The sequence below is a fragment of the Desmodus rotundus genome, chromosome 2 (assembly GCF_022682495.2).
Source record: "Desmodus rotundus isolate HL8 chromosome 2, HLdesRot8A.1, whole genome shotgun sequence".
Taxonomy (NCBI): Eukaryota; Metazoa; Chordata; class Mammalia; order Chiroptera; family Phyllostomidae; genus Desmodus; species Desmodus rotundus.
The window spans coordinates 147941659-147954987 of NC_071388.1; the positions used below are offsets into that span (position 1 = coordinate 147941659).

General features: G+C 47.1%; 1 protein-coding gene across 7 annotated transcripts in view; it reads left to right on the forward strand.

Annotated features, from left to right (window-relative positions):
• TANC1 (tetratricopeptide repeat, ankyrin repeat and coiled-coil containing 1) overlaps positions 1 to 13329 on the forward strand; it is a 217733-nt gene that overhangs the window by 176492 nt on the left and 27912 nt on the right. For all 7 annotated transcript variants that reach the window (XM_024579816.4, XM_045187354.3, XM_024579817.4 and 4 more), the window contains 2 exons: positions 9308 to 9544; positions 11332 to 11517. In XM_024579816.4, the coding sequence (XP_024435584.2) occupies positions 9308 to 9544; positions 11332 to 11517 (423 nt within the window). The remainder of the gene's footprint in view (positions 1 to 9307; positions 9545 to 11331; positions 11518 to 13329) is intronic.

The window sequence follows — 13329 nt, forward strand, 5'->3', positions numbered from 1 at the left end:
TTTCAGAGCGGATGTGATAAGGAAGCAATTCACAAAGGAAACCAAAGGTCAGAGGGAGATTTCCAGGGAAAATTGATTTTTTAAGTGTCCCGAGTTCCTAATCTGGACTGCCTGTTTATGGTTCATAGGAAATTACACATTGATGAGTGACACAGAGCAATATGTACGTAGAGGAAAACTATTCCTAAAGGTTTCGGGTGCATGTGTGTTTATGACCGTGGCAGGCATGTCAGGGTCAGCCACTGCCGAGCCCAGGCGTCCTCAGTCTTGGTCAGTGACTGTCATGTTCCACTATCCTGCTGAGGTTTTTAGGGTAGATTTTTTTCTTTCCTCATTTAATGCAGCCTAAGTATGTAAACCATGCAGAGGCCAAGTACCTGGTTAAATAAGCAGAGAAGGGTTAACTCCCACCAAGTAAGGGAATTACAGCTTTACATTGTAGCAGCTGGCAGCCACCTTTTCCAGTGCAGAGCAAAATGAGATTATAAATGTTTTCACATTTGAGATCCTCACCCACTTGACACTTCTGCTAGACTCCGCAGGCCCTGACATGCCTGGCAGCCTGCAGAGGCTCCGAGGCTCATTCCCAGGGAGCCAAGTCCTCCCTGTCAGTCACCTCCATGAAAACAGTCATACCTGTTCCCCACTTAGTAGCATGAGGGCGACCCGCTGTGGTCTTGCCGCAAAGACAAAGGAAGCCCTGTAAGTTTCTGGGCATGTCTTCCGCTTCTCACTTTGGATTCATCAAACTCACCTGGGAAGGGGGCACATGCCCCAGAGATGGCGCTGGGGGACACTCCCAAGAGACTTCTGCACCTCCTCTCCCCTTCTGTCTGCACCGCCCCCACCCCCCAGCGCATGCACTGGACGTGTGCCTGGGGATCTGGGCTTGCAGAGCACTTCCCGTGTCCCATAGGTGTTTGCTCTGCCCCTCTTCCCTCTTCCCTGCCTTCCTGGTGTATTTTCTCTCTCTCTTTAAAAAAAAATTGAGACATAACTGACACCTAACACCATATTTCACCTGTACAACCTAATGGTTCGATATCTGTTGTATTGCAGAATGACTACCACAATAAGCTTAGTTAATGTCCATCGCCACACAGGTACACATTTTCTTTTTCTTGTGATGACAGCTTTTAAGATACACGCTCTTGGCAACCTTCAAATATACAATACAGTATTATTTTCAACAGTGACTGTGCTGTACTTGAGAGCCCCCTTTCCGACACACAGAGGGGAAGGTATAACGAAGCCTGGGGATAGAGGGGATGAAGGATGCTGACTAAGAAGCCTGGGTGTCCAAAGGAGCTCCGCTCTGACTCGGGAGCTCCGCTGCCCAGTTCAGGGCCTTGGTGTTAGCCAGAGAAAGACCACTGCCTCCAGGTGGACTCAGACAGGGTGTTTGCAGAGATAAAAGTGCCACCTCATGCAAGGTCTCAGACTTGATGGCCAGGGGCACATTGCACCACATCCTGACATGCCCCTCGGCTGGTGCCTGGCAGCGGAGCTCCCCTGGAGGACCGCTCTCAGGAACCCTGTGTGCTGCCCTGCTGCTTTGCATGTTTGCACCTCTCTCCAGACCTGTAGGTGTGAGCACTTGTGTCTCAGCTGAACTCCACACACAAGCTTATGGGGCAGATGGACAGGGAAGCTGTTGGTGTGGTTAAGGAGAATTAGCTCCAAGCTGCTTCTGCTCAAGGGAAGCGCTTCCTTTCTAGGTGGAGTTACTGGAAAAGAAAGGTGGAGAACACAGCTGAGTTTAGACCTCATGTGATAAAGTATTTGTATTAAGAATTTTTGTTTTACTTACATTTCATAGAAATTGGGTTGAGTTTACTATAATAACATTGTTTCATCTTTTGTCTCAGCAAAAAGTATACCTTTCAGCTTGTCTATAATTAAAAAAATTCTATAATGATGGCAAGGAAGAAAGAAATAAGAATAATAATAGTAATCCCTGTTTTTACTACTTAAATGTATTGTGGGCACAGAAGTTATTCTTTTAATATGGAGAAAATTAAATGGGAAATGCCATACTTTGTTGAGTATAAGTTTTTAAGACAGTAAATTAAAAGGGGCAGCATAACACTATAGTGAACTTGACCCTCCTGGGGTTATAAACGCCCCTCTTTAACATACTTGCACTTGTCAGCATCATTCCTCTTTACTTTGTCCTAGAGAACTCAGGTCACCTACATGCACCCTGTCCCCAAACCTCTACAACTTGGTTACAGGGTTTTGAGACTTCCATTATCCTTCTGTTTCCTTTTATCTTTCAGGGGGAAAAAAAAATAAAAAGGTTTTCACAGAATCTTGAATAAATTACAGTAATTTAAAATTATGCATGCAATTAAGGAACTTTTTTTAGAGAGTATTAAATGTTGTCATACAGGAATGGATGTCATTTTGAGCAATAATTACAGTTTGTCACTTCGGTAAATTAAAGTGACTTTGCTCCAGAATGATTACTTGGTTAGATGAATTTTAATTTTAACGGTGTGCCAGTGACTTCTAACAATAGAGTCTCCCGTTGCCCGGCAAGCAGCGTGCCAGCCCAGGCCCTGGCCGGCCCACTCGGGTCCCTGCCACCGGTGCCGCCAGGCTCCTGTCCAGCTGGCTGTTTGGCTCACCCTGTCCCATTAGACTGGTTGCCAGCCACGGGCTTCCCAGGCCTGTGGACGCAGGAGGCTTCAGGCTGTGATTCTTCTCTCAGCTGAAGGCAGGGAGGAGAAGAGACAGAGTTAGGCACGGACTCGTCGCGTGGCTGAGAGGATCCAGTCATATTCCACACGACAGCGAGGCAGTGCCCAGTATAAAGCAGCTGTATGGGTGTGAGCCTCCAGTATACTAGGGCGGGAACTGAGACACTTTCCGACCCTGCCGGCCAGGGCCTCTCCTGTTCCTCACATGGCTTCGCCAACCCCCTCTGTCTCCTTGCACTCATTAAATCCTGAAGTTTATAGATAATACTGCCATTTCCAAATGTTACCCAAGGAGACTGTCTGTGGTGGTGATGGCTAGAAAATTTCCATATAGTTGGGGAAAATGTAGAGGAGGAACCATTTAAACCCCTTCTGTGAACACAGAGTGATCTTAGCTAGAGCTGCTGTTTGCGCTGCTGTGCTGCTCCCTGGCAGTCCATAGCTTCGTGCCTGCAGATGATCTGTGCTTCATCCCCCTGGACCTCAGTCTTCTCACGTGTCTCACGGAGGTAACAAAAGAGCCTGTCTCATAGTGATGGGAAACCTCACTGAGCTGTTAAAGTTCTAGGAAAAATACTGGGCATTTATTACATGGGCAAGTGAATTATTTTCATTAGTGCTTTGTCTCCCTCTGGGAACTGAGACTGCTGTGGGCACTGGAAAGCTTCTGGATGTGCCCGTTGGTGGTCCTGAGGAGCAGCTGTTCGCCATGAGTTTTTGATGGGTCCCGGTGACTCACGTCTGCTCTCAGGTGAGCATGAGGCGGGGCAGTGCCCAGGGCAGAGCACCCTCCTGTGCCTTCTCCCGGTTGGGGACCGGGGCTCTTGTCCCTTCTAAAGAGTCTGAAAGGTGATTGCAATGACAGCAACGAAAACTTACACAGCACCTCCAGGACGCTGAGGGCTGTGCTGAGTGCTGTGTGCTTCTGTGTGTGTGCCACGTTCCTTTTTGGTCTTCACAACCACCCAGTGAGGTGAAACTGTCTATCTCCACTTTGCAGATGAGGCTGAGAGCAGTTAGTAGCGTGCCCCAAATCACACAGCTGCAAGTGCACCTGGCTAAGGGCGAGCTCATGCTCCACAGGCGCATCTACCATCTCGTGTGTTCACAGCCCTGGCTGCCAACGGGAATCGCTGGGGAGCTGGGTGCCCCGGCCAACGCAGAATCTCCAAGGGTGGGGCGCAGGCATTGGACACTTTCAAGGTCCCAGGTGGTGCCCGTGTCCAGCAGGGTGAAGAACCATGGGTTAGGGAAAGACCCACAAACGTATTGGGGGTTAAGCGGGAAGAATACCCGTAGCATTGCACCATGAAGGAAATGCTTTTCCCAGGAAGCAAATGAGGTGTGAACTGTTGACACACATCTTTAGGAAAGCTTTGCCCCTGTCTTGCACAGTATCAGCAAGACTGTGCTGAAAGTGCACCTTCCAACACTGTTAGCAAACAGTCCCTGTTGGGTAGAATGGGGTGGTCTACCGGCTGTTTTCTCAGGAGGCACCTGAAGCTGGGAGAGGTTGAATGATGCTCTGAAAATCACACAGCAAGTTAGTGAAGGGGCTGATTGAGAACTCAGAAAATGTAATCCACCATCTTTTTTCTCAGTTTAATCCATCTTTCTGTTAGGCTCATGGATCGTAGGAGGGGCTGGGATTGGTGGGAGTGGGGAGGGAAACTGGGCACTCACCCAAGGGACTGACTGACTACGTGCCGTTCCTGCCTGTCCTGCGGTGAGCAGTCTGGGGCGCCTCTCAGCGAGGGGATGTTGTGTGTGCTCTGAGAAAGCCACAGGGCTCTCCTGCGTTCCTGTCCGTAAGAATCAACTTCCTCAGCCATTTAAAAATCCCCAAGTATTTCACCAGCATTATCCTATTCTTTCCATTACTAATGGTAGTTACTCAAGGTGAAATCCTTTTCTAAAAATCCCTTACATATGTTTAGCACTTAAAAGTTTAAATACTTTCGAGTCATATTTGAGTCTGGTGCTGCTTTTAAGAGCAATCCCATGCAGGTTTGCAGAGCAGGCCCGCAGGGGTGAGGTCATGTGTTAAATGTCACTGTAGCACAGGGACACCTGATTTCTCTTCTGCGCGTTCTCTGCCTTTCCATCCACAAGTGCTGGCTGGCTCGAGGCTGAGTGGGTGCTGACCTGGGTGGGGCTAGAAGAGGGTCCCCTCCGAGGGGGTAAGTGACAGGGTGTGTGCTGGCTCATGGGGTCTCCTCAGCTCTACATGTCCTGGCCTTCCTGAAATGCAAGTGATGTCCTGGAGGTGGGGAGGACCGGCCGCATGGGCCATCCTGTGGTGGAGGGCCTTTGTTTGCTGCTCTGCCCTGTGAACTCTGGAATCTTACAGCCAGTGCCCGGGGTTGCTGCGGGCCCGGGGATGTGGTTCTGCGTGTGGACAAGTGTGCACGTGCGCACAGGGGTGGAACAGAGGCCTGCAGGAAGCTGTAAGGGAAAAGGCCAGGAGGCTGAGGCCTGTTGGCCTCTCGCGGAAGAATCATTGGACCCTGTGTGGCTGAAGTGAGGGAAGTGAAGGGAAAGGTCTGGGAGAGGAGGTCAGAGAGGCAGCTGGATCACGTGGGCTTCAAGCTCTAGCAGCAGCCAGGACACGTCAGAGGTTACACTCCGGCTTCCAGCTGGTCTTCATGGTGTCAGACTGTTCCGAGTGGTGGTTTCACCACCCAGTAATATTAATTTCTGTAGTTTGTGAAGGTCCTGTCGGCTACTCTTATGGACACTTTCTTTGAAAGAACTTGGAATTTATATGATGTATCATCCTTCTGTATCTTTTAATGATCTCTGTGACTCTAGTCGAATGAATGACACAGTTTCTGGTTCTCACACCTGGTGGGCAGCCTGGAGGCCTGTCAGGGGAGGGTGGGTGCTGGCCGGACAGTGGGACGGAACTGGTAAAACAAACACAAACACAGGAGGCATTTTAATAGGTGCTAAAGGGCTGTCATTTTTTCAGTGATCTGGAGAAATGCAGAACATACTGGTAGAACTACAATTTGCATAAGTATTCAGTGATTTTGTTTTGAAGTTTGTGGAGAAACCGCCCCTCATGCCTGGATCCAGGTCGATCAGTGTGTGGTGGATGCAGTAGTTAGAGAAGGATTATTTTTAGGAGTCTTGAGCTGCTGCAGATCCCGGGCACGAGCATTCTCGCGTGTTCCGCTTGTTCTTTTAGGCCCACTTCCTTGGGAAGGAAGGAGCATGTTCGCATTTACTTTTGGCCTAGTCATCTCAGTAGTAATTACTTAACCCTGTCATGATTATTGCATTGCCAGAAACAGGAGTTTTGTTTTTATTTAGATTAAACAGTGATTTTCAAGTGTTGGATCCCCCAGATCAACAGCATTAGCATAAGCTGTGAACTCGTTAAAAAGGCGCATTCTGAGGCCTGACCCCAGCTCTAAGTGAATCAGAAGTCCAGGAGGTAGGGCCTGAGAATGTGCTTTTAGAATTTTTTTATTTTTAACTTTGTTAAAAAAAAAAACGAAAAGAAACCCACATAAAATTTACTGTCATAACTATTTTACTTACTTACTTTTTATTTTAGTACAGTTGGCATGTGTTAGTTACGTTGGTTTCAGGTGTCAATGCTTTGACATTTTTTATATGTTACAGTGTGTGACGCCCCTAATTCTACTAATCACCTGTGACCGTGCAAACTTACCACAGTGTTGTTGACTGTATTTCCCTTCCCCCTTCTCACCCAGCCCCCCACGCTCTCCCTCCTGGAAATCATCCTTTAGTCTCTGTTTATCTTAACTATTTTTTTAAATATATTTTATTAATTATGCTATTACAGTTGTCCCATTATTTTTCTCCCTTTTATTCCCTGCACCCCTCCTCCAACCAGTATCCTCCCCAACTTAGTTCATGTCCATGGGTCATACATACAAGTTCTTTGGCTTCTCCATGTCCTATGCTACTCTTAACCTCCCCCTGACAATTTTGTACCTACCATTTATGCTTCTTATTCCCTGTACCTTTGCCCCCATTCTTTCCCCTTACCCTCCCTGCTGATAACTCTCCATGTGATCTCCATTTCTGTGATTCTGTTCCTGTTCTAGTTGTTTGCTTAATTCATTTTTGTTTTTTTAGGTTCAGTTGTTGATAGTTGTGAGTTTGTTGTCATTTTACTGTTCATAGTTTTTATCTTCTTTTTCTTACATAAGTCCCTTTGACATTTCATGTAATAAGGGCTTGGTGATGATGAACCCTTTTAACTTGACCTTATCTGGGAAGCTCTTTATCTGCCCTTCCATCGAAATGATAGTTTTGCTGCATACAGTAATCTCGGATGTAGGACCTTGCCTTTCATGACTTGGAATACTTCTTTCCAGCCCCTTCTTGCCTGCAAGGCTTCTTTGGGGAAAATTCTTATGGGAACCCCTTTGTAGGTAACTGTCTCCTTTTCTCTTGCTATTTTTAAGATTCTCTCCTTATCTTTAATCTTGGGTAATGTAATAATGATGTGCCTTGGTGTTTTCTTCCTTGGGTCCAAATTGTTTGGGACTCTCTGAGCTTTCTGGACTCCCTGGCAATCTATTTCCTCTGTCAGATTGGGGAAGTTCTCCTTCATTATTTTTTCAAGTAAGTTTTCTATGTCTTGCTTTTCCTTTTCTCCTTCTAGCACCCCTATGATTCGGATGTTTTAACTTTTAAATTGTCCCAGAGGTTCCTAAGCCTCTTATCATTGTTTTGAATTCTTGTTTCTTCATTTGGTTCTGGTTGAATGTTATTTCTTCCTTCTGTTCTAAATTGTTGATTTGAGTCCCTGTTTCCTTCCCTTCACTGTTCGTTCACTGTATATTTTTCTTTATTTCACTTTTCAGAGCCTTCACTTTTTCCTCTATTTTGTGATCATACTCAACCATTTCTGTGAACATCTTGATTACCAGTGTTTTGAACTCTGCATCTGATAGGTTCGCTGTCTCTTCATTGCTTAGTTCTATTTTTGGAGTTTTGATCTGTTCTTTCATTTGAGCCAATTTCTTTGTCTTGGCACACCTGTTATATTGTAAAGGGTGGAGCTTTAGGTGTTCACCAGGGCAGGGCAACTTGTGTTGCTGAGTTGTGGCACTGTATGTGGGGGAGGGGTCCAAGAGGGAACAGAGCCTCTTGCTGGACTCTCTGCTGGCTTTCAGTCACTTACCCCATTTCCCACAAGCGAATTTGGCCCTTCTGGTGCTGATCCCCAGTGGTGCTGATCCCCAGGTGGGTGGGTTTGTGTATGTTCTAGGACTCTGTGGGTCTCTCCAACAAACTCTCCTGTGAGGCTGGGAGTTTCTCCCGCCACCGCAACCCCCACAGATTTTTACAGCTAGAGGTTTTGAGGCTTTATTTCCCTGTGCTGGGACCCTGGGTTGTGTGGTCTATCTCCCTCCCGAGTTATTCCTCCTGGTTTATCCATAAGCAAATGTGGGATCATGTGTCCTCTCTGCCTGGTTGCCCATATCCTTCCGTCTTACTGGTCTGAATGAATGTTTCCTCTTTAACTCCTTGGTTGTCAGACTTCCATACAGTTCGATTTTCTGGCAGTTCTGTTTATTTTTGTTTTTAAATTTGTTGTTGTCCTTCCTTTGGTTGTATGAGGAGGCAAAGTGTATCTGCCTATGCCTCCATCTTGGCCAGAAGTCCTATCTTAACTGTTTTTAAGTGTAGAATTCAGTAGCGTTAAGTATATTCACATTACTGCACACTAGGTCTTTAGAAGTTGTTTTTATTATGTAAAACTAAATCTTTATACTCATTAAACAACTCTCATTTTACCCTTGCCCTGGCCCTTGACAACCACCATTCTACTTTCTGTCTCTGTGAATCTGACTACTGTGGGTACTTCATATAAGGAATCACAGTATTTATCTTTCTGTGTCTGGCTTAGTTCACTTAGCATAATGTCCATGAGGTTCATCCACGTTGGAGCGTGTGTCAGAATTTCCTCCTTTTAAAGGCTGAGGAATATTCCATTATGCAAGTGCACATGCACATTTGTTTATCCATTCAGTCATTGAAGGACATTCAATTTGCTTCCATCTCTTGGCCATTGTGTATTATGCTGCGGTGAACGTGGCAGAGCAGACATCTCTCTGGGATTCTGATTTCATTTCCTTCGGACGTTTACCCAGATGTGGTGTTGCTGGATCTCAGGGAATATCCACACTGTTTTCCATAGTTGCTGCCCATTTACGTTCCTACACTCAGAATGTGCACTTCCAACACATTCCCAGGTAACACTGGCAGACATTCAAGTTTGAGAACCACTGGATTAAAATGAGGATACTGCCCTTTTCCACAACAGTTGTTGTAAATGTTGCCCTGGCCTGGTGGCTCAGTTGGTTGGAGCATCGTCCTATACACCAAAAGGTTTCGGGTTCAATTCCCAGTCAGGGCACATACCTAGGTTGCGAGTTTGATCCCCAGTGGGGCGCATGTGGGAGGCAACTGATTGATGTTTCTGTCTCACATCAATGTTTCTCTCCTCTCTCTCTGAAATCAATAGACATCTCCTTGGGTGAGGATTAAAAAGAAAGTTGCTGTAAATGCTGTGAAATTTATATGAGAAATTAATGTTGTTGGGATACATTATCCAACAGGTGAGCCGCCTCCTGATTTTGGGAGGGGCCAACGTGAACTACAGGACAGAAGTGTTAAATAATGCCCCGATCCTGTGCGTCCAGTCTCACCTTGGCCATGAGGAAGTGGTCACTCTGCTCCTGGAATTTGGTGCCTGCCTGGACGGAATGTCAGAGAATGGCATGACTGCCCTCTGCTTCGCGGCAGCTGCTGGCCACATGAAGCTGGTGTGTCTGCTGGTCAAGAAGGGGGCAAGGGTAAGCAGCAGCCTTCCCCAGTAGGTAGGGAAATGTCATCCCTTCCTTGTTAGAATTATTGACTGGGCCAGTCTTCCCTTTGCCTCTACTTTGTTGAATTGCAATGAATAGAAATTGCCCAGTAGATAGAAAGGGCAGAGCTCAGGCACTGCTGTGTGATACTACCTGAGTGGGAGCTCGAGTGCGCAGCCATGGAGGCAAGGGGCCTTGTGTTTAGCTCCTAAGCTCTTACTCTGCTTGAGATTGCCCAGGGAAGGCAGGCTACCAGGGAGGTCCCTTGCCTCCAGCAGCAGACGTAGGGCCATCCTTTCAAAAGCCTATGAAGTATGGACCTAGAACTTACCACAGAATTTAACACAGCACTGATAGGTTGAAAAGTTTGAAATGTTTGATTTTTTTTGTCACCTTATCCTATTTCATTTCATTCCTTTTTTAAAATAATAAAATGAGCTCTATGGGTCTTAGCCCAGAATCCTCCTTTCTCCAACTACCAGCTGGGACATCGGGCAAGTTGTTGAGGCTGCGTACCTCCGGCTTCTCGTCTGTATTGTGAGCAAAATAACAGTACCACAGGGCTGCTGTGTGAGCATTAGATAAGTCAGCATGTTAACGTTTTTATTCAATGAGTTCCTGCAGAAACATCAGCGTTAATAGATTAAATGAGGACAGAGCCAAGTGCAGAGTGAACCCCAGGTGGTTTGCTATGAGCATTTCGCTGCAGCAGGGGAAGGAGATGTGCTTTGAATAATAACAGAAATAGATTGCTGATATTTGCCTTTATGTTAATTAGGATATTTAAGGTTCAACAAAAAGACTTTAGGCTTTAGGAACAACGGTTTTTCTCTCAAACATACGACATTTGGAATGGCTGAACTTCAGCTTAGCTCAAGGAAGAGGAGAGTTGTTGCTGTTAAGCCTTCGGCGGGCGCCTTATACACATCCCCACGCCTCCCTTTCCCCATCCAAACGGTGAGCTAGCTTTATTCGGAGGCTAGCAGGCGCCCTTCCATCCCAGCTGAGAGGTCTGTAGGAGGAGGCCAAGGGTCAGAGCATCCCCAGAATCTGCAAGCAAGGAGAGGCTGTACTCTGCGCTCCTCTTCCAACCTAGTATTCTGGAGTTTAGACAGAGAGTGACACATTGTCCGCTGCCTTTGGACCTTCAGGAGGTACGCAGCACACAGATGCTCTTTGTGCCTAGCTGGCCTTCCCAGCTTTGTAGCCACGTTTGACTTGTCCCTGGTCGCCTGCCTGCACATGGCCTCCTTCCCCAGTCAGACGCCACTCAGAGTCTCTTCCTGACCTTCCTCATTCAGAGCTGGGTTTTCTGGATCCTGCCCTTTTGCTGGCTCTCCTGGCTCAGCGACTGAAGACCTGCTCTGCTCCCTCAGATCATAGCTTGTCACAGTGGATTTAGAATGTTCCACTCAAGGGACTGGGGTTGGTAAGCACAGGTCTTTGGCTAAGCTTTTGGTCTGTGTCCTCACACCTGCTTCCCAGAGAACTTGGAGCTTCCAGTTGTTTGCTGAAGAGGCGCAGGGAGTGAGGAGGGAGGCCGGAGGCCTGTGATAGCTAATTCTACAAAGGGGAACCCAAAACCTGGAACAGTGCATTCATCATGTCGAAGTAATTCCAACAGGGATTTGGTGTATTCCAGAAAGACGCATTGGAACAGGAACCTCATGTACATATGCACTGGGATGTGGTTTGCACACAGCACTTGAGTGGCACCCACATTCTTAGAGAAAAGGTGATGCTAGAGTGTGACCTTTCCTGCTCCTGCCTTCCAGTTGGACCATTTGGATAAGAAAGGCCAGTGTGCGCTGGTCCACAGTGCACTGAGGGGCCACGGCGACATTCTCCAGTACCTGCTGAGCTGTGAGTGGTCGACGGGTCCTTCCCAGCCAGGCGCACTGAAGAAGAGCCAAGCCCTGCAGCAGGCATTGACGGCGGCCGCCAGCATGGGCCACAGCTCGGTGAGTGAGGCTGCACGATTCCTTCTCGGGAACCTGGAAGCTGTAGTCCAGTGGGGTGGGTACTTGTGCCAGTCACCTTCTTCTGGGTACTAGCCTGTGACACATGGAAGAGGTGAAAGAAAATGAGGACTTCAAGAAACAGCGGTTGGTTTGACCGTGTTTAGCCACAGTCCAGGGCATTGGCATCCCACCCTTCCTGTGAGTGGAAGCCCAGAGCCCAGCGTGTCAGGTGCGCATGCCTGCTCCCACGATGGGGGCAGACCCTCCCGCATGCCCTTCATAACATTTGTAATGTTCTTTCTCTGCTCTTTCTTGTCTGTTTCTCTGTTCGTTCCCTCTTCTACTTTTATCCTCTAGTCCTTCGGCCTTACCACCCTCCCCCATCCCGACACCCCCCCCCCCCCAACTTTGGTTCATTCTTTTGTCCTTGTGACCTTTTAAAAATAATCACATGGGATCCTAATTCTAAAATTGTTCTCGAGTACACTGAAGGATTTAAAAAATACAACATCAGTGCTCTCACAGCCTGTAAGAACGCCTGTCGTTTGCAGTTCCTGCACCAGAGGACCCCTTCCTGCAGTAGTTCAATAGGGCACTTACTTCTGGTGCATGTTGGCAGTCCTCTTTCTGAAGGTTTAATTGGCGTCTCCTGACCAGTGTGTCTTGAACGTAATAGTGCCTTACCTGCTGTCTTCTATGTATTTCTCACTCTGTATCATCCTCAAGCAGTCGGACTTGTGGGTATTTGGTAAGAGTTTTCCCCACAATGATTTTAGGTCAATTTTGGTGCCAAGCTGGCTGGCCAGCTACCTTTTGGCATTTAAAACACAAGGGCAGACATACACACATGCACACACACATTAAAAATACACATCTACAATGTACATCAGCGCAATGTAGTGCCACAAGTTGCATGCAGAAACATAAGAGAACGCAGCTCTCTGGAGACATGAGAGGTTTACAGAAGTATGCGACAACACCAGTCAACTTACATGTTTTAGTTTTGGGGAAAATACTTCCTTAAAAAACTATATTTCATTAAAATGTGCTAAGTTATATATATAAAATATGTTTACAATCAACTCAGCTTGTTTGAAAGCTGGCTGGGAGGAGTGCTGTGTAAAAGCAACCTCAGCTCAGCCAGTAACCACTTTGTGGGAAAGGGCAGGATTCATTCACCAAACAACTTGAAGGACGTATTATATTGGCTTCCTGATGCTGTGGTAACAAGCGACCCAGATTTCAGAGGCTTAAAAGAGCACACGCCCCTTCTCTTACAGACCTGGAGGTCAGAGGGCAAAATAAGGTGTTAGGAAGCCAGTGTTCCTTCTGGACATGCTAGAGGGGAATGGTTTCTAACCTTCTTCTAGTTTCTAGAAGCCACCTGTATTCCTTAGCTTGTAGCCCCTTCCTTTGTCTTCAAAGTGCATCACTTTAGCCTATGCCTCTGTCTCCCATCTCCTCCTCCCTCAGACGTGTTTTTCCTGTCCCTCTTATAAGGACAGTGGTGGTGACATCAGGTGTATGTGAGATAGATACCTGGGTAATTCAGGTTAATTGTCCCATTTCCAGATTTGTAATCACATCTGCACATTCCTCCTTGCTGTATAAGGGAACATTCCCAGGGTTGGGGATGAAGGTGTGGGTGTATCTGGGGGTGTTGTTCAGCCTACCACAAAGGGTGCAGATTGGGAGACAGGAAAACGGCTTCGCCGTCCTTTCCTGCTGCTTCTATTGTGCGGGGCGATTGCTGGCTCTGGTTCGGGCTCAGGTACATCGATTGTCCACGAGCCAGGTTCTGCCTCCACCCCT